This window comes from Coregonus clupeaformis, chromosome 6 (genome assembly GCF_020615455.1).
Source record: "Coregonus clupeaformis isolate EN_2021a chromosome 6, ASM2061545v1, whole genome shotgun sequence".
NCBI lineage: Eukaryota > Metazoa > Chordata > Actinopteri > Salmoniformes > Salmonidae > Coregonus > Coregonus clupeaformis.
The window spans coordinates 17,822,798-17,849,638 of NC_059197.1; the positions used below are offsets into that span (position 1 = coordinate 17,822,798).

Consider the following 26,841-nt stretch of genomic DNA (forward strand, 5'->3'; position numbering starts at 1 on the left):
ACACACACACACACACACACACACACACACACACACACACACACACACACACACACATACACACTCAGACTCCACACACACACACACACGTTTCTAAAACTGTCTCATTCCCCTGACGAGGGTGAGACGTTGGTTCATTGCTCTCAGTAATTAGTGTAGTTGCTGAATGATGAGCTCAGGTAAATGAGAACACAGACAGGAGTAGTCTGCCTCTGGCAGGAGAGCTGAGTTACATTAGAATATTAAGTTGCATCTCTACTGTCTTTTCTCTCCTCTCCTCTCCTCTCCTCTCCTCTCCTCTCCTCTCCTCTCCTCTCCTCTCCTCTCCTCTCCTCTCCTCTCCTCTCCTCTCCTCTCCTCTCCTCATCTCTCCTCTCCTCATCTCTCCTCTACTCCTCTGACAGCTTCAACACATCCATGACCAACGGAGGGCTTTTTCATGCAGAATCTTAAGAGAATCTGACCAAATAATGCAAATGTCATACTCCCTTACAATGATATTCAAGGTAACCTAATCTTATTTGATAGAATCCATTGCCACCCCTACAGTAACGGTCTCACTCTCTCACCATGACAGTGAGGATGTGCTGTGCTTTAGCCTCATGGTCCAGTCTCTCTGTAGTATACACCGTGCCAGTGTTGGGGTCAATACGGAACAGACGCAGGCTGGAGTGGTCGATGGAGCTGTGGAGGGAGTAGGTGAGGCGGTGGCGCTCGTCACGGTCCGACGCTAACACCTGGACCACCTCCGTCTCCGGGTGCGTGTCCTCAGAGATGGTGATGTCATAGGTGGGCTGGGAGAAGACGGGCGCGTTGTCGTTGTTGTCCAACACTGTGATGTGGACCTGAGAGGAGAAGGAGAGAGGGTGGTTGTGGGTAGGGTTAGGCCAATATGTCGTAGTACTACAACACACAAACATTTTTGTCTTCAGTCTTCAGTGGGAGTGAAGGGTAGGCCATAACATATACAGTCGGTCAGATACTATATTCAGTTCCGTGTCATACAGTGCATATTTGCAAGTCTGTCACAACTATTATGTGAATAAGACGTTTTTGCAGTTAATGTATTTATATACACCAGTCGAGACATATGTTTGCTGACGTGCTTGTTGCGTGTCATGTACTGTTTTGACGGTTGATGACTCATGGAAACCGCCGCCGATAACAAAGGCGGTTGTGTTGCGTAAGAAGGGAGTAAGGTATATAGGAAGGCCGACAGCAGGGAAGACTAAATATAAGACAGGAGCAACAGCTGCCTTCCTGCCGGTGAACAGTGGAGATTTCCCCCATTGGGCGTCACGCTGAGCCTCCATCTGTGATGTTGAAGAAGGGAACTCAGCACAGCCTCTTGTGACTGGCACTACTGTCAGCACGTCTTACAGGTGTGTGTGTGTGGGCCGGGGGAATAAGTGTGTATGTGTGTGTTTCAGGGTTCGTACAGACAGTGGCAAGTCAAATTCAAGGACTTTCAAGTATTTTTTCAAGCACTAATATTGATTTTCAAGGACCATCGATTTGTAATAGTTCCTGTTATGCAATTGTTTCTATTCGCCAACAGATAGCAGTATACCGCCACAACCTCATGAAAAAACCCAACTAACTTAATATTCATCACTACCTTACAAGTTCTACTCAATAATACGTGTTTCACTACTTCTTTACTACATACATGAGTGGTAAGTCAGGACTGATGATGTTGACTGATTTCCTTATATGAACTATAACTCAGTAAAACCTTTGAAATTGTTGCATGTTGCGTTTATATTTTTGTTCAGTGTACATAATATTAAATTGTCTTTATATTTAAATTGTCTTTATACCGTATTTTACTACATTTTGTGTCCCACAGGCTGTCCCAACACATAATGACATGATAGTGTATTCTGACAGAGTAAAAGGCCTTTAGTTGACTCTAAAATGTTGTATTCTATACCCATTTGAAGAGAAACAAGTTATTAATGTGTTTGATAAGATTAAAGACTCTCTCAGGGGACCCTTTTTACATTTTAGGGGACCCCACATGGGTCCCGGACCCCAAGTTTGGGAACCACTCTACTACCAACCTCTCTCCCTGCTTGCTTCAATGCTTCCTCTCTCTGTGTATCTCCTTTGCCTCCTTCATTGCAGCCTGACTCACCACTGTCTCAAATCAAATTGTATTTGTCACATGCGCCGAATACAACAGGTGTAGACCTTACCGTGAAATGCTTACTTACAAGTCATTAACCAACAATGGAGTTTTAAGAAAAATAAGAGTTAAGACAAATATTTACTAAATAAACTGAAGTAAAAAATATAAGAGCAACAATAAAATAACAATAACGAGGCTATACACAGGGGCTGCCGGCACCGAGTCAATGTGCGGGGGTACAGGTTTGTCGAGGTAATTGAGGTAATATGCACATGTAGGTAGGGGTAAAGTGACTATGCATAGATAATAAACAGCGAGTAGCAGCAGCTGTGATGAGGTGATTTGAAGGAGTCAGGCGCAGGAGGGTAAATCACAGAATAACAGGATTTATTCTGAACCACAGAGTTACGCAGTAATGCGTCAAAACACTCCAGGCCCACTGGAAAATACACGGCACACGGGGAATATTCCCGGAGATACAAAATACACGGAGCTCCACTGAGCTTCTCTCTCCTCCACAATAAACAATCACACACAAAGACAAGGGGGCAGAGGGAACATGAACTGATGAGGAGATATGAACCAGGTGTGTGTAATAAACAAGAAAAAACAAATGGAATTATGAGATGAGGAGCGGCAGAAGGCCGGTGACGACGAACACCGAAGCTTGCCCGAACAAGGAGAGGAGGCAGCTTCGGAGGAAGTCGTGACAGCAGCGTAAAAATGCAAATAGTCCAGGTAGCCATTTGATTAACTGTTCAGCAGTCTTATGGCTTGGGGGTAGAAGCTGTTAAGAAGCCTTTTGGACATAGACTTGGTGCTTCGGTACCGCTTGCCGTGCGTTAGCAGAGAGAACAGTCTATGACTAGGGTGGCTGGAGTCTTTGTCCATTTTTAGGGCCTTCCTCTGGTATAGAGGTCCTGGATGGCAGGAAGCTTGGCCCCAGTGATGTACTGAGCCGTACGCACTATCCTCTGTAGCGCCTTGCGGTCGGAGGCCGAGCAGTTGCCATACCAGGCGGTGATGCAACCAGTCAGGATTCTCTTGATGTTGCAGCTGTCTCACTACTCTCGATAAAGAAAAGGTATTTTGTTATGGTAACTTATAGTAGCCCATCTTTTGATTATAGCTAGCTTAATTTCAGTCAACTGCTCCTGCTGAGGTCAGGCTCCGTTCAACGTTAGCTTCTAACTTCATCCTTCTAGCCAGCTAGTTATAGCTAGCTACCTGGCTAATAGCCAGAACCCTTGAGTTACCTAGCTAGCTAGACATCTGATTGAAATATCTGCGATTATTTACCAGTTGTACATTCTCCAAGAGTCGGGGAGGTGTATTGAACACCCATTGGGATTTAGTCAGCACATCTTGCAGGGGTGTGTAGGGACTGTATGTGTGTGTGTGTGTGTGTGTGTGTGTGTGTGTGTGTGTGTGTGTGTGTGTGTTGGTAGGCAGGGAAGGGGAGTTGTTTAACGGTGATATGTGTGTGTTGGAATGAATAGCAAGGGGATTTGGACATCGTGAACAGGTACCATCACGCAGGGTGTGACATGGCCTAATGGACCAACTGAGACAGAAACAGTTACTCAGTCTGAATAGAGAGTAGAGTAGGTGAGAGGGGATGTTTTTGGCTTCCTGTGCCCTAGCTAGCTATTAGACATCTGTACGTAATGAGGATACCCACTGGGCACACACTGGTTGAATCAACGCTGTTATTTCAATGAAATGACGTTGAACCAACGAGGAATAGATGTTGAATTGACATCTGTGTGCAGTGGGTTGGCACTTCCTTTCAGGGCACACAGCAGTAAAGCTAATTTGCATTTCCCTCCAGCTATCATTCTGAACGAGGAGAGGGAGAGGGAGAGGGAGAGAGAGAGTGATGAAAGAGGGAGGGAGGGGGAGGGGGGAAATTGAAAAATGTAATGTGAGTGAATGTAAGAATGTGTTCATATTAATCTAAATCTACAGCATTATCAGTATCAGCATACTATCATTTTCACCAGGGAACCAGTTTCCCTGTCACCTTGTCTCAGAATGCTTTACAGAAACTTTGCCATGCACTGTAGGAACATGACAGACAGATGGATATGACAAAATGACAAAATACATATGAATATAAATGATATGTATGCATTTGTCCTTTTCACACAACTAATGTCTGGGTATTGAAAAGCACTGGCCCTGAAAATGACAATGGAGGGAACAGGTAGAGTGACATATGCATGAAACGGACTGTCACAGGGAGATTATAAGGTGTCGTGCAAAAGCACATTTCGTATGTCAGCGCAATCCCTTCCACGCTATAAAAATGCTAATCCCTTCTACTGTGTGTTTGTGTGTGTGTGTGTGTGTGTCCTGTTCCACCACAGTCACCTTCTGCATTTAACAAACAATGAACACACATTGTACATGACATGACCTCTAAAAGAGGAAAGGGAAATAAGATGTACCGGTAAATTTCTTATCAATTTAAATTGTGATATTTCTCTGTCATCATACTGTATAGCATCCAACCCACTTTACAACATGACAGTCCTAACTCAAACAGAGACTGATAAAGAATCTTCACACTAGCTCAGTTTATACACTAACAATCTTGTTCCTTTTTGTTTGGAACATTCAACCACAGCCTGAACAGTGCAAAGGAACAGGACAGGACAGGACAGGACAGGACAGGGGACGCTATTGTCCACTGTACACACCACGTCCTTGACCAGAGGAATTAGACGCGGGGGAGGAGAGAGACGATTGCACCGTTAGTTATCACCGCTAGCTGTGTTCCGATCAATCTGATAGGTCCTTGACACGCCGTACGCCATCATTCATGTGACAATGTGACGGGCGCCATCCATCACACCATCTAAAGACGTTTTTCAAAATGGCTGATGGAAGAGTAAAAAAATAAATGTCCTTGGGCATGGGAGTGTAGCGTCTGTCCATGAAGGCAAGGTCTGTGTATGTGGTTTCAAATGTAACTATTAGAAGCATGTATGTGGTTTATCATGTACTTTATGAGGGTGTGTGTGAGGGTGTGTGTGAGGGTGCATTTATGCGTGTTCAGATGTACAGGTGGTAGCAAGCTACAGAACACAATACTAACAGTCCCACATTAACTTTAACTTACGCACGCCAAAATCAACATGTACAGGTAGTAGATTTGGCTCTTTCTGAGAAGAAATAGTGATATGATATGTTGCGTCCCCAGCTGCAGTACCTGTGTGGCTGCAGAGTTGGTCCCGTCCGTCACCTCCACAGTCATGTTGTAGAAGGAGCGCTGCTCAGCGTCCAGAGGCTTAGCGATGATGATGGTGCCGACGCCCTTCTCTATGTCAAACAGGCTGTCAGTGTTACCGTCTGGCCAGGAGGGGGGGATAGAGAGCAGAGGGGGTTAGAGACAGGGGGGGCTGGTTTACGTGTTTGGGTCTGTGATAGTGAAAAACAGGGAAACATACTGAATTGTGGGTGTGACAGTGTTGTGGGGAGTGTATGATCTGAACGATTCCTGGCTCTCTGCCAGGGAATACATAAATAAACACAAACACACACAAATACAACATTACACACAAAAGTGCACACACATAAACTAATAGGGAGTGGGCATGCACAATCACTCGGATCACAAATACAAGTGTGTGTGTGTGTGTGTGTGTGTGTGTGTGTGTGTGTGTGTGTGTGTGTGTGTGTGTGTGTTATGTCTTCCAAACCATCTGTGAGTAATTACTAGGTTTAGACAGACCCAACGAGACTGTGACAAACTGAAGTCTTTCCTCCTCTTCCTGCAAATAACAATTAAGAGACAGAGACCCAGTAAACAAGAGAGCCCTCAAAGACTGAATTAACAGAGCCCTGAAAGACTGAATTAACAGCGCCCTCAAAGACTGAATTAACAGAGCCCGTGTCAATGGAGCTCCAGCCGTGAACGGGCCCGAGTCTGAAATGAGCCCACTAAGACTGGCTGTAATTAAACCACAGCCTCATCTCTGGTACCTAATTGATTTAAATGGACATTTTGGCCTCACGCTGATCCCAACTCACAGCTCTGAGTGTGTGAAGGTCATTTGATGGTGTGGTGTAAGGGTCCGGAGAATGTGTGTGTGTGTGTGTGTGTGTGTGTGTGTGTGTGTGTGTGTGTGTGTGTGTGTGTGTGTGAGGGTAAGAGAATGTGAGAATGTGTCTGCTTGTCTGCATGCCTGTGTGTATACTATATGAATGAGTATGTGTGTATGAATGAGATAATGTGTGTGTGTGTGTGTGTGTGTGTGTGTGTGTGTGTGTGTGTGTGTGTGTGTGTGTGTGTGTGTGTGTGTGTGTGTGTGCACTAGCGTGTGTGTGTGTGTGTGTTACTCGTGGTGCAGACTCAAAGGGATTCCTCTCCGGCGTCTCTGTCTAATAAAGCCATGACCTCAGCCCAGCACTAGCTAAGGCTATCACACTCCACCACTCAACCATGGGTGTGTGTGTGTGTGTGTGTGTGTGTGTGTGTCCTATTTGTGCTTGGGTTAGGATAAACACTTCCAGTTCTCTATCATCTGTCTCTTAAATCATTATAACTCCAGTGATGTGGTCCTAATAACTTTCCTCAAAGGTTGTGAGTGGAAGGAAGACACTGTCTTTCCCTTCACTCCTGCTAACAGCAATCTAGTGCTTTTACAGTTCAGTATGCTGATTAGAATCTTATCTGTATCAGATTCATTTACACTCATTAGAGGAGTGAAATATACATGACACTAAAGGAAAGTGTACAGTATTATGAAAAATAAGCCATTTAAGAATATAAAAATCCAACCATGGAAGCTTCAGAAGGCTGTCTGTCGGTCTGTCTGGATCCATCCTATATGACCCAACCAACCAAACGCTCAATTTCTGGGAAGGAGGCAGTGAGGTTTGGCACGGCGGTAACCCGGGCAGCCGGAAAAAGAACAGTTCCCTTCCACCAAATTATAGAGGGGAAACCGAACCCTCCTCGACATGGCTGTTATTAAACCCTCTGTTGAACGCTAAAATTGCTTCACTCAGTCTCTCCATGCAGATTAGGAAGAGAAGCCGCTCCAGTGCTTAAAAACACTCTGGTGGGCATATCTATTTTCCTGTCAACGAAGGAGGAGGGGAGGAAGTTAGCGTTTGGCGTAAACAGATGAAACAAAGCAAATTAACAAAAGAAGAGAGACACGAGAACAAGCGTCATGCTGTTCATGAGTACGTCACGCTGTCCATGAGTACGTCACACTGTTCATGAGTACGTCACGCTGTTCATGAGAATGTCACGCTGTTCATGAGTACGTCACGCTGTTCATGAGTACGTCACGCTGTTCATGAGTATGTCACGCTGTTCATGAGTACGTCACGCTGTTCATGAGTACGTCACGCTGTTCATGAGTACGTCACGCTGTTCATGAGTATGTCACGCTGTTCATGAGTACGTCACGCTGTCCATGAGTATGTCACGCTGTTCATGAGTACGTCACGCTGTTCATGAGTACATCACGCTGTTCATGAGTACGTCACGCTGTTCATGTGTACGTCACGCTGTTCATGAGTACGTCACGCTGTTCGCTGTTCATGAGTACGTCATGCTGTTCGCTGTTCATGACAACAACCACGCCTTTGCTAACTAGCTTCAGTCGGTTGAGAAAATGGCTAAAATATAGTGAGTGGTTGATTGAGTGAGTTGGGAGGTTCTGTGATCGTTTGTGTAGGCTGAGTGGAAAGTCTGGGATTTCTGGGATTGGTTTTTATAGGCTGGACCGGGATATAGGATCAAACTGATTTGGCATCATCATCACGGTCATGCTTTGTCTGGATTGACTTGATATATAGAATCCAGCTGCTCAGAATGTAGCGTAGGGTTGTGGTGGCTCGTCTATAAGAGGACGACTTGATGATGTGTTTATAGGATGTGTTGGCTGGGTGGTTGACATGGCAAACGTTGAGTGGTTAAAACAGCATCTGTTTGGACGGCGCGTGTGTGTATGTTTAGGAGGTTTAATAGCAGCTAAATGATAGTCAAACGGCTGTGTTACACTTTCTGGGCAGTACTGTGTTTACGTGTGTGTGTGCATGTGCATAATTACGTGTGTGTGTGTGTGTCTGTGTGGTGTGTGTGTGTGTGTGTGTGTTTGATGAGGGAGCATAGATTTAGATTTAGGCGTGTGCAAAAAAGTATGTGTGGGGGGAATTCGGGAAGCGGTTGTACATGCTTGTGTGTATGTATTTGGTATCTGAATGTGTGTGTGTGTGTGTGTGTGTGTGTGTGTGTGTGTGTGTGTGTGGTCTTCTGGTGAATAATGGCCTTGGCTGTGGGGGTCTGGCCCGTAAATGAATCACAGTGTTTAGCCCCTCTACTCTCACCTGGCCCCTGAGCACACACACACACACACACACACACACACACACACACACACACACACACACACACACACACACACCTGGGCACCTTCTTATAACACTCTCCCTCCATCTCTTCACTCTAATCCATCCATCCCTGAGGCTGAACCACCTCCGTTTTCTCTCTCTCTCTCTACCTTTCACTAAGCCCCTCTCTCTTTTTCATCCAAGACTCTCCTCTGCCCTCCATTTCATCTTTCCTTTCAGCGCTGAAGCTCCTCTTCTCCTCTGACCTCTGTTCCTTCCATCTTTAATAATTCTCTCCTTTTACTCCTCTACTTTCCACCTCTTTTTCCCTCTGGCCCTCTCTTTCTCTCCCTCTCATTTTCTCCTGTCCTCTTTCTCTTTCCCTCTCTCTATCTTTATCCCCCTCCTTCTCTCTCTCCATCCCTACCCCTCTCCTCTCCTTCTCTCTCTCCATCCCTACCCCTCTCCTCTCTCTCTCTCCATCCCTACCCCTCTCCTCTCCTTCTCTCTCTCCATCCCTACCCCTCTCCTCTCCTTCTCTCTCTCCATCCCTACCCCTCTCCTCTCCTTCTCTCTCTCCACCCCTACCCCTCTCCTCTCCTTCTCTCGCCCTCCATCCTCTCCCTGTTGGTTCCTCTGGTTGGAGAGGTGCCTGTGGCAGCATACAGTTGCAGTGAGAGACTCTCTCTAACCAGGGGCGAAGTGACCATGTGTTCTGCCCTGACCCACAACTCCCACACCTCCCACTAACCAGCCATCCGCTTAATTGGGTCGTCAGGGGGGGGGTGTAATAACGTAGTGTGTGTGGGTCTGTACGTGTGTGCGTGTGTGTGCGTGTGTGTGTGTACAAAAGAGTGTGTGTATTGTTTTGTGTGGGTAAGTGTGTGTGTGTGTCCGTGCATGTTTCTGCATGTGTGTGCCTGTGCGTGTGTTTCCCCCTCTGTGAGTGTGTCGCTGACAGCTCAGGGATGGTGGGCGTGATGTTTCCCCTAACACTGATGATATAGCAGGTCATTAGACAAAGCTGTCGCCAGGGTCGCTCAGGGATCGTTGCCATGGCAGCAGCTATGGGCTTTGCTATAAAGGGAGACCACAGGGTCTGATAGCCAATTTAGTACAGCGAGGAATTTCCCTAAAACAAATCACTTATGTTAACCTTGAAAGAAAGCGTGACTATGTACATTATAAATGCTGGAAGCACACACAGACACACCAACATACACATACACACTCTGTTGAGCTTCTGTGTGGGATGTACATTACAAATAATTTGTAAAAACACACAAACGAGGATCACGTGACCCTTGAACGAGATGGCCGCATGAACTAGGAGCTCCGCACAAGTAGTTTCCAATTCCTAATCTTACCTCCACTTCAAGTTTAAACTCATTTAGCTTTAGTCAAAAAGTCATGGCGGCTTCAAAAGGCAACACTACAGGTGACATTTTTACCCGGACTCGAGTACTAGCGACGGAAAAAGCCTCCAAGAAGCAGCTAGCTTAGAAAAAGCTAGCGCCATTAGCCAGGAGAAAGAGGACCCGTCCCCCCGAGGCCCAACGAATGCCAACCTCGCACTCTGTCGAAGACATCTTTTCTGAGCTGAGATCCCAACGTACAGAACTCAACACTAAACTAGATGCCATTAACGCTCAGCTCAGTGCGATAGGGGGCAAGGTGACAATCCTGGAAAATGCCTTGCCTGACATAAACAACAAGATAACCATAAACGAGGGGCGCCTGGACGAGGCATTGGGGCGAATCCTATCCACGGAAAACTTATTGACAGACGCCATGGAAACAATAGCATATGCTAAAAAAAAAATAGAGCAGCTGGAAGAGAAAACAGAGGACCTGGAAAACAGGGGGCGAAGGAATAATTGTGTTCTATTAAATCTGGGCGAAAAAGAAGAGGGAAACATGCCACTGATCCGCTACCTGCAAGACAAACTTCCCGAGTGGCTCCACCTGTCCACCGACAGGCCCATAGAACTCGAGAGAGCTCACCGAGCACTGAGGCCCCCACCAGCAGCCAGACAACCACCGCGCCCAATCACCATATCGTTTCCTGAGATTCACCGACAAGGAACGTGTCCTACAGGCGGCGAAAACCAACACCATTACAGTGGGAAACGCCAAACTCACCTTACTCCAGGACCTGTCAGCTGGAATACGCCGAAAGCGCCGAGAGTTTGACGAGGTGAAGAAATGCTCCATTGACCGAGGCATCTTTAGGGGATTCAAATACCCAAACGAGCTCAGGATTCTTCACCAAGGAGCCCTGCGACACTTCAAAACTCCCGAAGAGGCAAAACGTTTTTTGAAAGACAACCCCGGTCAATGAGAAATGGACCATTGACTTAATGTGATTACTGTTATTACTAAAGGAGGTAAGACAACATATAGCCGATATCCAAAGACCCTCCGCCCTGCTAAATTTCATTATAGCCGTCCAATCTATATTTATGTTCCTTTAGCTGAGAGGGATAGGCCCCATATTATAACTTAGGCCTACTGTATGTAGGCTGGGCTACTGATTTTATTTTCTCCCTTTCTTAATGTGGTCTGGACGAGGGCTACGTTGTCAGTTACTCAATGCGGGCGGAGAGGATGAGGCATTTCTTTGGTGGGGAGGGGGAGACGTTGTGCGTTGCTAACTGTTCCCGGTCTTTTTTTTTTGTTGGAACACAGAATTGTGACTGAGCGGGGAGGTAATAGATCCAACGGGATATGTCGAGTTGTTTGGGAACTCGGCTGGGGTGTTCAGAGATTGTTCTTTTATGTAAACCATTTATTTTCCTTTTATGTGAACGCAGCTGTAAATACGATCCACCTTTATCCAGAGATGACTTGCACTAAAGTTCGATTACTGTTCGATGACGATGACTAGTACCTTAAATCTATTGACATGGAACTGCCACGGTCTAGGCCATGCAATAAAACGGAAAAAGATACTATGTGCTCTAAAAAAGGAAAAAGCAGACATCGCGCTATTGCAAGAGACACACCTTTGTGATGCTGAACATGCCAAACTCCGCAGAGCTTGGGTGGGACAGGTCTATTTCTCATCTTTCAAATCCAACAGTAGAGGTACAGCAATACTTATCCATAAGAATGTTCCATTCATAATTGACAAAAACATATCTGATCCGGAGGGGAGATTTATCTTGATAACTGGGTCACTGTATGGGCAACCAATTACTATCTTAAACATATACGCCCCTAACACAGATACTCCTGCTTTTATGTCGAAAATGATAACTCTGTTCAATGAGCATTGTGTTTCCTTTGGAGTGTTGGCCGGAGATTTTAATTGTACCCTGAACCCAACCCTAGACAAATCATCTCAAATCACCACCACAAATCCTAGATCTGCAAAGATGTTGAACTCTCTTACTAAAGAGATGGGACTGATAGATATCTGGAGAGAGACTAATAGCTCAGCTATGGACTATACATACTACTCTAATGTCCATAACACCTACTCCCGTATAGATTACATTTTATCCCAAAGAGTTTCATAAATTCAGCCACGTGTACAATCGGACCCATAGCGCTTTCGGATCACGCCTTGTCCACCTCCGCTTTGACCTCTGCAAAAACATCCCGAGATCAAAGAGCTGGAAATTCAACACCTCCATGCTATCAAACGAAGCATTCCATACATTGGTAACTACATGGATAGACAACTACACACAAGACAACAAAGATTCTCCTGTTTCTCCGGCCACAATGTGGGACGCTGCTAAAGCCACACTAAGAGGTCATCTAATTGCATATGCTTCCTCTAAGAAAAAAAGCAATGGAAGCACACAGGCTAGATCTGGAGAGGGAGCTGGAACGCTGTGAAAAAGTACATAAACAATCCCCAGACAGCACCTCCTGGAGTCAACTTAAAGCAGCCAAAGCCAAACTGAATTTGGACTATACTCGGGAGATTAAAAAAAAAGTTTTCTTTACTATACAGAAATACCATGAGTATAGCAATAGGCCTAGTAGATTGCTTGCTTATCAATTAAAAAAAGAGCAGTCAGAGCGTACAATTATGGCTATCCGAACAGCAGAGGATGAGGTCACATATGATCCAAAAAAAGATCAATTTAACTTTTCATGATTTTTACTGCAAACTATATACCTCTGAGAGAAAACACACGGAGGCAGAACTCCACTCCTTCCTAGAGGGAATCTCGCTACCTAAACTATCAGAGACCGACCAAGAAGATCTCAACTCCCCCTTCACTCCTGAGGAGATCCTGGAGGCAATTACCTCCATGCCACCTAACAAGTCCCCAGGCCCAGATGGATTCCCCAGAGAGTTCTATAAAGCTTTTGGCCCCAGCTTAGCCCTATTTTCATGCCAATGCTGGAGGATTTTGCAAAAACGGAGTTCTCCCAGACTCAATGCACACAGCTCGCATTACAGTGTTGCTCAAAAAGACAAGGATCCCCTATCCTGCTCCTCCTTCCGGCCCATAAGCTTGTTGGATTTCGACTACAAAATAATCACCAAATTGCTCGCCAAAAGACTAAACACTCTTCTTCCCAAAATAATAAAAGCGGACCAGACGGGGATTTATTAGAGACAGATACTCTTCTGATAACATTCGCCGTCTTTTTGATATTATTGATCAAGTAAACGCACAGAAGACCCCTGTCCTGCTGGCTTCATTGGATGCTGAGAAGGCGTTCGACAGGATGGAGTGGAGCTTTCTGTTCTCAGTCTTAGAGAAGTTCAACATGGGCCCAAACTTTATTAAATGGATCAAATCACTATACTCCTCATCCAAATGCCATGGTGACTACTAACGGACTGAACTCTGACAGATTCCCTTTGGGACGGGGCACAAGACAAGGGTGCTCGCTGTCCCCCCTGCTCTACTTGTTGGGGGGCGGAGCCTCTGGCAGAGTTGATAAGGAGCAATCCAAGTATTATGGGTGTTCCTGCAGGCGGCCTGCAGCACAAGATTTCGCTTACGCGGATGATGTCTTGCTCTACATATCCAACCCTGAGAAATCCCTTCCTCCCATCTTAGATACAATTGCTCAGTATGGCACGTTTTCAGGTTATAAGATTAATTTTAACAAATCCACTGTCTGCCCTCTCAATATTATACTCACCAGTTCTATGAAGACACTATGCCCATTCCAATGGAAGACACAGGGGTTTCAATACCTTGGGATATTCATAACACCAGATCTGAATAGGCTTTTCAAAGAGAATTATCTTCCACTCCTGGATCAAATCAAGAACAACCTCCAAACCTGGATCTCCCTCCCAATTAGCTTAGTAGGAAGAATTAATGTAATCCGTATGAACATCCTCCCTAGACTGAACTATTTATTTCAGATGCTCCCATGCTATCTCCCAGCTTCCTTTTTCAAAACAATTAACCAAAGCATCACCAAATTTATATGGGGCAATAAAAACCTAGGATCAAGCTTTCCACTCTATCGAAACCTGAATCTAAGGGTGGTCTTGCCCTTCCCTCCCTTCAATTGTACTACTGGTCTGCCCAAATCCGCAACATGCTAACATGGATCACAAACAGACAAGAGTCAACGTGAGCCAGATAGAAGCCCAATCTTGTGGTTCATTGCCACTAAGCTCAACTATATTCATTGATAACTTTAGTGAAGTGGGCAACATAGCCAAAACATTTGTGATTTACAGTACCCTACGAGCGTGGAGGGACTGTAAGAAATACTTGGGCATCTCCTCCCAAATATGTTCTCACTCGCCTATAGTAGGCAACCCAGACTTGCCAAAAGCCCTGAGAGATGCCAACTTTAATCTTTGGCATACTCTAGGAATCAGGACCTTTTCAGACCTATTTCATCAGAAGACCACTACACTGAAATCCTTTCAAGAGCTCTGCAATGAATTCAATGTGCCAAGATCCCATTTTTTTAAATATCTACAAATTAGACATGTCATCTCCTCATTTACTTCCAAGAGGAGGTTTAGAACTCAGTTGAATGAAGTTGAAACCCTTCTTGTCACAGCACAATCCATTAAAGGCAAAATATCCTATATCTATAGACTCCTTTCTGAGAAAGGAGGATCCTCCTTTACTCCTTTGAAAATAATATGGGAAAAGGACCTTGGTCTGACTATCAGTGACGAGTTATGGGCGGAGGTTTGCGACAGGGTATACTGCTCCTCTACTAATGTAAAAATGAAAGAATCTAATTACAAATTTTTGTACAAATTTTATTACACTCCCTGAGACTCATAAAATGAAAACAGACATTTCTCCTAATTGTAATAGATGTACCTCTGAAAGTGGAACCTATATGCATGTATTTTGAGCTGCAGAGAGATTGCCAGATTTTGGCAATCTATACATACTGCTGCACAGAAAATACTAGATGTACAGTTTGATATGACCCCGTGTCTCTATCTTCTTAATGCCCAGCAGGACTTTGTTCTTGATCCTGACAGAGAAAATTTGCTCATGACCATTACATACTTTGCTAAGAAATGTATTCTCCTATTGTGGGCCTCTAATACTTCTCCTACATTTAAAATGTGGATTGACCAGATTGTTGACTTTCTCCCCCTTGAAAAGCTCACTTATGACCTCCACAAGAGACAGCCCAAGTTTGATAGACTCTGGTCTCCACTACTCAACTATATTTCAAATTGGACAGAGTGAATGGGGGAATCAGGGAGATGGGCAGATGCGTGTTGTGTAAGGTGCTGTAAAACCTAAAAACTAATTATTGGCTCGTCATCTCAGCTAAGGCTGGAAATAGCTAATAAGAACCTTGATAGTGCTGCTGTAAGTTCTATAATTAAAATGTTGTTATAATTATTGTTTGTGTGTGTATGTATGTATGTATGTATGTATGTATGTATTATATATGTATGTATATACATATATAAAACAAATTTGTTTTTATTATTATTACTTTTGCAATTTTTTTATTTTTTTATTTTTTTAATTCACATCTGTGAATGTGGAATGTGTTTGGTTGGTTGATTGAAAACTTAATAAAACTTTAAATTGAAAAAAAATAAAACACAACACACACATAAAACACAAACCCACACACATCCACTCTGTCAAGCTTCTGTGTAGGGAAAACACCTTTCACTTGCCCCGCCCCCTTTGTCTCAAACCAACCAATCAGAAAAAGGCGTGAGCAGCACTGGGCACACTGTGAATGATGGGAAAAGCACAGGTGAATCATGGGTAAAATAAAAGAGGAAGGAAAGGAAAAGGAAGCAGAAAAAAGCAGTTCGGAATCGAACTGAGATACCTTCTGTGGAACAGTTCTTGCCACAAGCGGTCTGCAGTATATAGAACATCTCCCGCAAAGGCCTGGGACCTTCCAGACACGAAGCATTGAGAGAGGAGAGAAGAGGGAGGGAGAGAAGAGGAGAGAAAGGGTGAGACAGGGAGAAAGGAAAGAAGAGAGACAGGGGGAGAGGAAGGGTGCAAAGGGGAGTTGGAGTGGAGGTGAGACAGAAAAGGGAAGGGAGGGAGAGGAAAGAGAGAAGGTGAAGAAGGATAATGGTAAAAGGGGAGGAGGAAAGAGAGGTGAGGAAGGATAATGGTAAAAGGGGAGGAGGAGGAGGAAAGAGAAGGTGAGGAAGGATAATGGTAAAAGGGGAGGAGGAGGAAAGAGAAGGTGAGGAAGGATAATGGTAAAAGGGGAGGAGGAAAGAGAAGGTGAGGAAGGATAATGATAAAAGGGGAGGAGGAGGAAAGAGAAGGTGAGGAAGGATAATGGTAAAAGGGGAGGGAGAGGGAAAGAGAAGGTGAGGAAGGATAATGGTAAAAAGGGAGGAGGAAAGAGAAGATGAATAAGGATAATGGTAAAAGGGGAGGAGGAAAGAGAAGGTGAGGAAGGATGATGGTAAAAGGGGAGGAGGAGGAAACAGAAGGTGAGGAAGGATAATGGTAAAAGGGGAGGAGGAAAGAGAAGGTGAAGAAGGATAATGGTAAAAGCGGAGGAGGAAAGAGAAGATGAGGAAGGATAATGGTAAAAGGGGAGGAGGAAACTGAAGGTGAGGAAGGATAATGGTAAAAGGGGAGGAGGAGGAAAGAGAAGGTGAGGAAGGATAATGGTAAAAGGGGAGGGAGAGGGAAAGAGAAGGTGAGGAAGGATAATGGTAAAAGGGAGAGGGAAAGAGAAGGTGAGGAAGGATAATGGTAAAAGGGAGAGGGAAAGAGAAGGTGAGGAAGGATAATGGTAAAAGGGGAGGGAGAGGGAAAGAGAAGGTGAGAAAAGGAAGGAGGGAATGGGACGACAGGGAGATGTATAGGTTCAAAGGGAGGAGGGAAGAGGGAGGAGGAATTAAGAGGAGGGAGAGAGAAGGAGATAGAGATGTGATTCCAGAGGAGAAAAGGAGTGAGGCATTGAGCAGAGAAGAGAGGAGAAGAGGAGGAGAGGATAGGGGCATACAGGAGAGTAGAGTAGTAGGCCATAGAGAGAGAGAGCCTAGAGCTGGAAGCACAAGCCAGAAGGTATCTCCCACTGGAACACACACTGACCGCCACTGCTCAGTGACAACAAAAGAGAGATGGATCATGGAGCATTCTGGGAAATGCAGTCCTGACCGTGTAGTCAATCCACTTGTCTCTGGCCTGAATGTGCCCAACATAAACTCACCTTCCCACAGTGCAGTTCGGCTAGAGAATTGTCAGCTTTATAAATATTATATTACATTATATAAAAAATAGTTATATAGATGGACCACAATCAATTCCTAGAAAGTTGAACAGCCTAATCATATTAATTCTAACAAAACTTAAATTCTAATAAAACTACATGGATTTTACAATATTCATTAAATTAATACAAATAATTAAAGCAAGATTAAAACCGACTAGCTTTGACAATAATTCATTCACCAAACAATATGGATTTGACAAATGTCGCTGTTGTTGGCATAAAAATGCAAATATGAAAACTGAACATGACATAATCTTGTTGAGCCTTTTATGTGGATAGAATTGGACTTCAAAATATCAAAAGTTTCAAATGAAGAAAATACTTGTAAGTGGGGCATGTCCCTGGCATTTCAAGCTCTTAAAAGGGACATTCCACTGATCTTACACAACATTCTTTACCATGAGAATAAGGCAAATTAAATAGTTTCTGAAATCAGCATGTCAAAGACATATTTCTTAGCAGCTGTAGTTGGTAGAATGAGCCTCAACCCTTATGGTAAAAAAACAGCACACATATTTAAGCACTTTAAAGGGGTAGTTAATTTCTAAATGTACGTTTCTCAATGTTCTCGATCTTCTAAAGAGAGTGAATTAACACCTTTAAGCACATGCCATTTCTCTCCATTAGAGTTCCCAAAATATCTGGCAGGGACTTTGAGACATCTCAATTGCTTCTCCACTGACATACAGACCTTTACAGCTAGTGGTGTGTGCTAAAATCGCCATGGTGACCATGGGATGGCAGAGGAGAGAGAGAGAGACACACTGGCAACAGACCATGCAGTGAGGTCACAGTACCTGAGCTGGGCCTCACGCATAAACACACACATCAAACCAAACCCAACCGTCAGCCCAAACACCATGCACCAATAATTATAGACAGCCTACCTGACTGACCTCATCTCAGCCAGTCAGATACATCCCTCCCACTAACAAACCCCACCCACCATACCTGTGATGTCGAACCAGAGGGGATTGGAGTTCTGTTGCATGGAGACCACACCCACTATCTCGGCCACCTTGTCGCTCTCCATGACGGTGAAGTTGTAGTACTGCTCGTCGAACAGCAGGGGGGTCACCGAGGCCGAGGGCTTACGGATCCACTCGATGTGCAGGCGGGCCGTCGACGACTTCTGGGGGCGGCCATTATCTGTGGCTTTGATCTGGGGATGGGGGGACAGAAGGGAAGGAGGAGGGAAATAAGAAAAGGGTTGGAGAAAGAGAGGTAGAGGGGTAGAGAGAGAAATAGAGGTAGAGGGGTAGAGAGAGAGAGAGAGGTAGAGGGGTAGAGCGAGAGAGAGGTAGAGGGGCAGAGAGAGAAAGAGAGGTAGAGGGGTAGAGCGAGAGAGAGGTAGAGGGGTAGAGAGAGAAAGAGGTAGAGGGGTAGAGAGAGAGAGGTAGAGGGTAGAGAGAGAGAGAGGTAGAGGGGTAGAGAGAGATAGAGGGGGTAGAGAGAGAGAGAGGTAGAGGGGTAGAGAGAGATAGAGGTAGAGGGGTAGAGAGAGAGAGGGGAGGGTAGAGAAGGAGAGGGGTAGAGAGAGAGAGAGGTAGAGGTAGAGAGAGAAGGTAGAGGGGTAGAGAGAGAATAGAGGTAGAGGGGTAGAGAGGTAAGGGTAGAGGTAGAGAAAGAGAGGTAGAGGGGGTAGAGAGAGAAATAGAGGTAGAGGGGTAGAGAGAGAGAGGTGAGAGAGGTAGAGGGGAGAGAGAGAGGGTGGAGAGAGAGGTAGAGGGGTAGAGAGAGAAATAGAGGTAGAGGGGTAGAGAGAGAGAGGTAGAGGGGTAGAGAGAGAAAGAGAGGTAGAGGGGTAGAGAGAGAAATAGAGGTAGAGGGGTAGAGAGAGAGAGGGGTAGAGAGAGAAAGAGAGGTAGAGGGGTAGAGAGAGAGAGAGAGGTAGAGGGGTAGAGAGAGAGAGGTAGAGGGGTAGAGAGAGAAAGAGAGGTAGAGGGGTAGAGAGAGAAATAGAGGTAGAGGGGTAGAGAGAGAGAGAGGTAGAGGGGTAGAGAGAGAGAGAGTGGGGGTAGAGCGAGAGAGAGGTAGAGGGGAGAAAGAGAGGTAGAGGGGTAGAGCGAGAGAGAGGTAGAGGGGTAGAGAGAGAAAGAGGTAGAGGGGTAGAGAGAGAAAGAGAGGTAGAGGGGTAGAGAGAGAGAGAGGTAGAGGGGTAGAGCAAGAGAGAGGTAGAGGGGTAGAGAGAGAGAGAGGTAGAGGGGTAGAGAGAGAGAGAGAGAGGGGTAGAGAGAGAGAGAGAGTAGAGGGGTAGAGAGAGAGAGAGAGGTAGAGGGGTAGAGAGAGAGAGAGAGGTAGAGGGGTAGAGAGAGAGAGAGGTAGAGGGGTAGAGAGAGAGAGGTAGAGGGGTAGAGAGAGAGAGGGGTAGAGGGGTAGAGAGAGAGAGAGGTAGAGGGGTAGAGAGAGAGAGGGGTAGAGAGAGAGAGAGAGGTAGAGGGGTAGAGAGAGAGAGAGGTAGAGGGGTAGAGAGAGAGAGGTAGAGGGGTAGAGAGAGAGGTAGAGGGGTAGAGAGAGAGAGGTAGAGGGGTAGAGAGAGAGAGAGGTAGAGGGGTAGAGAGAGAAGGCGAGAACAAGAATCAGAGAGATGGAGGGGAGGTGATGGAGAGAGAGAGCAGGGTAGAAAAATACAATGTTTATATGAATTATCATTTGTCACAGAGAGGGTGAGAGTGCTGAGAAATAACTAGAAGAATGACAAGAGGACCGCCGAAAGAGCCACAGATGTATTATAGACAAAGTTCTATACTGTACTGTACATTATGAAATATGACTAAGGAAATACACTAAGTGTGAGAGAGAGAGAGAGAGAGAGAGAGAGAGAGAGAGAGAGAGAGAGAGAGAGAGAGAGAGAGAGAGAGAGAGAGAGAGAGAGAGAGACGTAGAGAGAGAGAGAGAGAGAGAGAGAGAGAGAGCGTAGAGAGAGAGAGAAGAGAGAGAGAGAGAGAGAGAGAGAGAGAGAGAGAGAGAGAGAGAGAGAGAGAGAGGGGGGTTGAACAAGACAAAGATAATGGCAGTGGGTTAGAAAGAGACACACAGATTCAAAGTAAAGTTCAAAGGTCACATACAGTGAGGATGTCGTAGCTCCCGGCAGTGAACTGCTTCCGTGACGACACCACTGCCGTCTTGGGGTCGATGAAGAACTTGCCGTCCTCGTTGCCGTCGACGATGCTGTAGGAGAGGTCAGCGTTAACCCCTTCATCCCTGTCGTAGGCAAAGGCCCTGTAGATAGGTTCTCCTCTCTTCCTCCTGTCCCTCTCTGGTAGCTTGATCTGGTACACCTTCTCTGGGAACGTGGGCTTGTTGTCATTCTCATCAAGGACGTGGATGATCACCCACACCGTGGATTGTTTGGGGCTGGGACCGCCGTCCGACACCGTGACCTGGGTATCCACACACATGCAACCGCAGACAGGCAGACAGACACACAGACATGCAGGCACGCACAGATATACAGACAATCAGACAGACAGACATGCACGCACAGAGACAGAGACAAACACAGACACACAGGTACACAGAGACATACATATGCACACACAGGCGAACAGACACAAACATGTACACACGTGTAAACACACACACAACAGAGAAAAAAGACATTTGTTAAGATTCACATCAGTTTCTTTCCCCCATCTAAACTAATTACAGCAGTCACTCATTCTCTCCTGCGTTTGTCTGACAACTGGAACACATTGTCATATTTCCAAAGTGGAGATCGCTTTGCCTTTTATCTTCTTTCCTGTGTTCTGACAGCTAATTCATCTGTCTCTGCTCCTGCTTCCACCATGACGGAGAGCCTCTTGTAGATTAACACAACAGGGGGAGGGGCCAGAGGATGAGTTAGCCAATAAGAGATGATATCCATCCCGTCCCGTCCATAAAAATATATTTATATTCATTTTCTGGGGGAGATAAAGGACATCGCTAGCTGCCATCAATTCAACACAAAGCTACAATTAATTTCCCAAACGCTTATTGTTGGGTTCGTTTAAAAAGTAAATCTGTCATTTTAGAAATGACACAGCAATGAGGTGCCGTCGCAATATGGAGAGACATTTTAATAAATTGAAGAGAGAGTGAGAGAGAGAGTGAGGGAGGGATGGTGGAGGGGTAGTAGTGGGAGAGGGAGAGAGGGAGGGAGAGGGGTAGTAGTGGGAGAGAGAGGGAGGGAGGTAGATAGGAGAGGGGGAGGGAGGGTTGGTGGAGGGGTAGTAGTGGGAGAAAGAGGGAGGGAGAAGACAGGGAGAGGGGGGAGGGAGGGAGGGGCGGTGGAGGGGTAGTAGTGGGAGAAAGAGGGAGGGAGAAGACAGGGAGAGGGGGGAGGGAGGGAGGGGTGGTGGAGGGGTAGTAGTGGGAGAAAGAGGGAGGGAGAAGACAGGGAGAGGGGGGAGGGAGGGAGGGGTGGTGGAGGGGTAGTAGTGGGAGAAAGAGGGAGGGATGTAGACAGGGAGGGAGGGAGGGAGGGAGGGTGGTAGGGAGGGAGGGAGGGAGCTGAGAAAGACAACAGGGGTGTGAAAGGGACCTAAATGACAGCATAAGGGAAGAAGCCTGTGGCGGTTGACCCCCTCTGTGAGTGAATGGAAACTGCTCTGTACAGCACAGTGAGAGACAGGTAGAGACAGAGAGGGAATAGGGTGAACAAGCAAGTGGCCACCAACACCTCACAGCGAAGGACAACAATGTTCACTAAAGGTCGACATTAACAGCTCTCCATTCATCAGATAGAGAGAGAGAGAGAGAGAGAGAGAGAGAGAGAGAGAGAGAGAGAGAGAGAGAGAGAGAGAGAGAGAGAGAGAGAGAGAGAGGAGAGAGCGAGAGAGAGGAGAGAGAGAGAGAGAGAGAGAGAGAGAGAGAGAGAGAGAGAGAGCGGAGAGAGAGAGAGAGAGAGAGAGAGAGAGAGAGAGAGAGAGAGAGAGAGAGAGGGAGAGAGAAGAGAGAGCGAGAGAGAGAGAGAGAGAGAGAGAGAGAGAGCGAGAGAGAGAGAGAGAGAGAGAGAGAGAGGGAGAGAGAGAGAGAGAGAGAGAGAGAGAGAGAGCTGAGAGAGAGAGCGGAGAGAGAGAGAGAGGGGTGAGAGAACCAGAGAGAAAAACGGAATGAAAGAGAGACAGGAGAGCCTGGGGAATACATTAGAGATAGGTACGCCTGCCAAGAACATACAGCAGCACAGAACGGCAGCACAAGGACAGCATAGACAAGCTAGCTAGCATACACTGAACATACGCTAATGCAGCTAAAACATGCTAATATACTGTATACACTAAGCTATATCCACTGATTATACACAGACATTATTACAGAAGACCCAACAGCCATTGTACTATCAGTGTATTATACTGTACATATGTTAACATGAAACAGGCCATTTAAGTGGTTGGGATAAGACTGGGGAGGAGAAGCAATTGACAGGAGTGTTGCATAAGGACTTGTCTGATTGGGCGCAGTAGTAGGTTTGAGTAGAGAGTAGCACGGGTGGGTGGGGAATAGAGAATGCCAGCTGGGTGGGTGGGGAATAGAGAATGCCAGCTGGGTGGGTGGGGAATAGAGAATGCCAGCTGGGTGGGTGGGGAATAGAGAATGCCAGCTGGGTGGGTGGGGAAATAGAGAATGCCAGCTGGGTGGGTGGGGAATAGAGAATGCCAGCTGGGTGGGTGGGGAATAGAGAATGCCAGCTGGGTGGGTGGGGAATAGAGAATGCCAGCTGGGTGGGTGGGGAATAGAGAATGCCAGCTGGGTGGGTGGGGAATAGAGAATGCCAGCTGGGTGGGTGGGGGAATAGAGAATGCCAGCTGGGTGGGTGGGGAATAGAGAATGCCAGCTGGGTGGGTGGGGAATAGAGAATGCCAGCTGGGTGGGTGGGGAATAGAGAATGCCAGCTGGGTGGGTGGGGAATAGAGAATGCCAGCTGGGTGGGTGGGGAATAGAGAATGCCAGCTGGGTGGGTGGGGAATAGAGAATGCCAGCTGGGTGGGTGGGGAATAGAGAATGCCAGCTGTTGGAAACACCAAAGGCAGACAATGCTTGTCTGTGTGCCACTGAGTGTAGAGCCAAAAACAGCCATTGAACTATCAACTAGAACCACAAAGCCACAACAACACAACATGTTTTGGACAAAATACTTTAGCTAAAGAGTTGGAGTCTAGCTTGGAAAAATGCTTTTTTCACTGAAGCTCAAGTTACATTGCATCTTCTCTGAGAGTTGGTTTGACAGGCTCCACTCCTTGCTTGGTTTGACAAGCTCCACTCCTTGCTTGGTTTGACAGGCTCCACTCCTTGCTTGGTTTGACAGGCTCCACTCCTTGCTTGGTTTGACAGGCTCCACTCCTTGGTTGGTTTGACAGGCTCCACTCCTTGGTTGGTTTGACAGGCTCCACTCCTTGCTTGGTTTGACAGGCTCCACTCCTTGGTTGGTTTGACAGGCTCCACTCCTTGCTTGGTTTGACAGGCTCCACTCCTTGCTTGGTTTGACAGGCTCCACTCCTTGCTTGGTTTGACAGGCTCCACTCCTTGGTTGGTTTGACAGGCTCCACTCCTTGCTTGGTTTGACAGGCTCCACTCCTTGCTTGGTTTGACAGGCTCCACTCCTTGCTTGGTTTGACAGGCTCCACTCCTTGGTTGGTTTGACAGGCTCCACTCCTTGGTTGGTTTGACAGGCTCCATTCATTTGTTTTCTCACTCTCTTGCTTTTCTCTCTCTCTCACAGGAATGAAAGATGGTGAAAAGTCACCCTGAGACGTGGAAAACAAGAGATACTTTCACAGACGAGTGTGGGGATGTTGTTACAAACACAGACTCAGAATACGAAAGAAAAAGAGTTACAAACACCTTACCCTACTATAAAAACACTACCCTACTAGAAACACACTACCCTACTATAAACACACTACCCTACTAGAAACACACTACCCTACTAGAAACACAGTATCCTACTAGAAACACACTACCCTACTATAAAAACACTACCCTACTAGAAACACACTACCCTACTATAAACACACTACCCTACTAGAAACACACTACCCTACTAGAAACACACTACCCTACTATAAAAACACTACCCTACTAGAAACACACTACCCTACTAGAAACACACTATCCTACTAGAAACACACTACCCTACTATAAACACACTACCCTACTAGAAACACACTACCCTACTAGAAACACACTACCCTACTATAAAAACACTACCCTACTAGAAACACACTACCCTACTATAAACACACTACCCTACTAGAAACACACTACCCTACTAGAAACACACTACCCTACTATAAACACACTACCCTACTAGAAACACACTACCCTACTAGAAAACACACTACCCTACTAGAAACACACTACCCTACTATAAACACACTACCCTACTAGAAACACACTACCCTACTAGAAACACACTACCCTACTATAAAACACACTACCCTACTAGAAACACACTACCCTACTAGAAACACACTACCCTACTAGAAACACACTACCCTACTAGAAACACATTCACACACTCTCCCTCTCTCCTACACACACACTCACCCACGTACACACACAGACACACACACACACACATCCTGTGCGTTTGACCTTCTTGCAGATGCGGGCAGCAGGCTTTTCTTCCCCAACATCACTCAAGCTTTTGTCTCAGGCACTTGATCGCAGATGCAACACTTTTCTCTTCCGCTGCACTGAATAGGGGTTTTGACCCTGTACCATGCCTGTTCTAGTGTGTGTGTGTGAATGTGTGTGTGTGTGTGTGTGTGTGTATGTGTGTGTGTGTGTTTTATCTTTTCAAGTGAAAAATCCCTTCTGGTCCATGCAGCACTTGGCTCACACATCTCATCAGGAGTGAGAGAGGCTCTCAACTAAAGCATTTAACCATTGCCACTTAACCCTTATTGTGGATCTTAATTTGATCACCCTGTGCAGGACATTTAAACATGGTTTGGGGCCTCCCGAGTTGCGCAGCAGACCTGGGTTCGATCCCAGGCTGTGTCACATCCGGCTGTGACCGGGAGTCCCATAGGGCGGCGCACAATTGGCCCAGCGTCGTCCGGATTAGGGGAGGGTTTGGCCGGAGGGGGCTTTACTTGGCTCATTGTGCTCTAGCGACTCCTTGTGGTGGGCCAGGCGCCTGCAGGCTGACATCGGTTGTCAGTTGAACGGTGTTTCCTCCGACACATTGGTCCAGCTGGCTTCCAGGTTAAGCGGGCGGGTGTTAAGAAGCGCGGTTTGGCGGGTCATGTTTCGGAGGATGCATGACTTGACCTTTGCCTCTCCCGAGCCCGTTGGTGAGTTGCAGCGATGAGACACGTTCGCAATTGGATATCACGAAAAAGGGGGTCAAAAATAAACGTGTGGTGTATTTGAGGTTTAAAAGGCTTCTGAAGTTTGTAACTTCCTCTTAAACATTTCAGACTTTAAAATGTAGCAACCCCTTCCATTACAGTTTTTTTTTCAATTGCTAACATGCATTGGTCAAAACTGAAGTCACATTGTCAAAACTCTGAACACAGTCAGCGTAACAGAAGTGTATGTGGACCAGACTGTGAATCATTTTTCATTGCTTTCACACAAAATGCATTCAATTACCACATTCTCCGAAATCCATGAACTCTTTTCTCATTCATACTCCACCACCTGCAAAACGATATATTTGCAGCACATGTTTTCAAATGCTAACACACTGTTTCCAAAACGGTTAAAAACACATTCAAAACAGAATGATGGCAAATGTTGTGCATTTCTGCAGTAACCAGATTGAAACATATAGAAAATCTCAGCAGAATATTTTATCATTCCAAACACAGCTGATTGCAATTTCAGTTGAAAGCCTACCCAAGTGTCCTGTTTTTAGTCTCGTTACCAAAGAGACAAAAGAGGACGGCTTTGGAATGATTTAGTTTGGAAACATGGATCAAGGAAGACAGGTTGGTGGGGAAAGAAGAGTGGCAGGGTGAGGGAGAATGCGTGGAGGACAAAGGAGAGGAAGACCAAGAGTGGTGCTCTCTGATGAGATAAGGGCCACAATTACTGACCATGTTTGAGAGAGGCCGGTTTAAGGGTGCAACCAAATCTGCAGCGTTCAACACTGGCATCAATAATACACATTTTCCGGCAAAACAACAGGTGAGGTGTGCATCCTTCAATGATAATTGAACTACCTATTACAGTACAATACAGTATGTTCACATTTTTACATGTACTGACATTTTGAAATATATTGATTGTTTTGTGTTTTTCAGTAGGATCCAAAGGTTGCCTCCCACAGGAGGGAGAGACAGAATATTATCAGATGTCAGGAAATTGCCATTGTTGACATGGTAATTGTTGACATGGTAATTGGCAACAATGCAATAAAACTGCGGGAAATTCGGGACAGAGTGCTGGCAGACAATATCACTTTCAGAAATGTGAATACGATCAGCACAACGACAATTACCAGAGTCCTAGAGAAACATAAAATAAGGATGAAGCCGTTGTGTAGCTCAGTTGGTAGAGCATGGCGCTTGCAACGCCAGGGTTGTGGGTTCGATTCCCACTGGGGACCAGTATGGAGAAAAAATATATGTATGCACTCACTAACTGTAAGTCGCTCTGGATAAGAGTGTCTGCTAAATTACTAAAATGTAAAATGTAAATGTTGTACGCTGTACCCTTTGAGAGGAACGTGTGAAAGAACTCCGGTA

General features: G+C 45.8%; 1 protein-coding gene across 2 annotated transcripts in view; it reads right to left on the reverse strand.

The window, feature by feature from the left end:
- LOC121567775 (protocadherin Fat 3-like) overlaps positions 1 to 26,841 on the reverse strand; it is a 198,520-nt gene that overhangs the window by 55,130 nt on the left and 116,549 nt on the right. For both annotated transcript variants that reach the window (XM_041878045.2, XM_041878044.2), the window contains exons 4-7: positions 20,230 to 20,544; positions 18,113 to 18,323; positions 5,346 to 5,485; positions 570 to 845 (exon numbers count right to left, since the gene is read on the reverse strand). In XM_041878045.2, the coding sequence (XP_041733979.2) occupies positions 570 to 845; positions 5,346 to 5,485; positions 18,113 to 18,323; positions 20,230 to 20,544 (942 nt within the window). The remainder of the gene's footprint in view (positions 1 to 569; positions 846 to 5,345; positions 5,486 to 18,112; positions 18,324 to 20,229; positions 20,545 to 26,841) is intronic.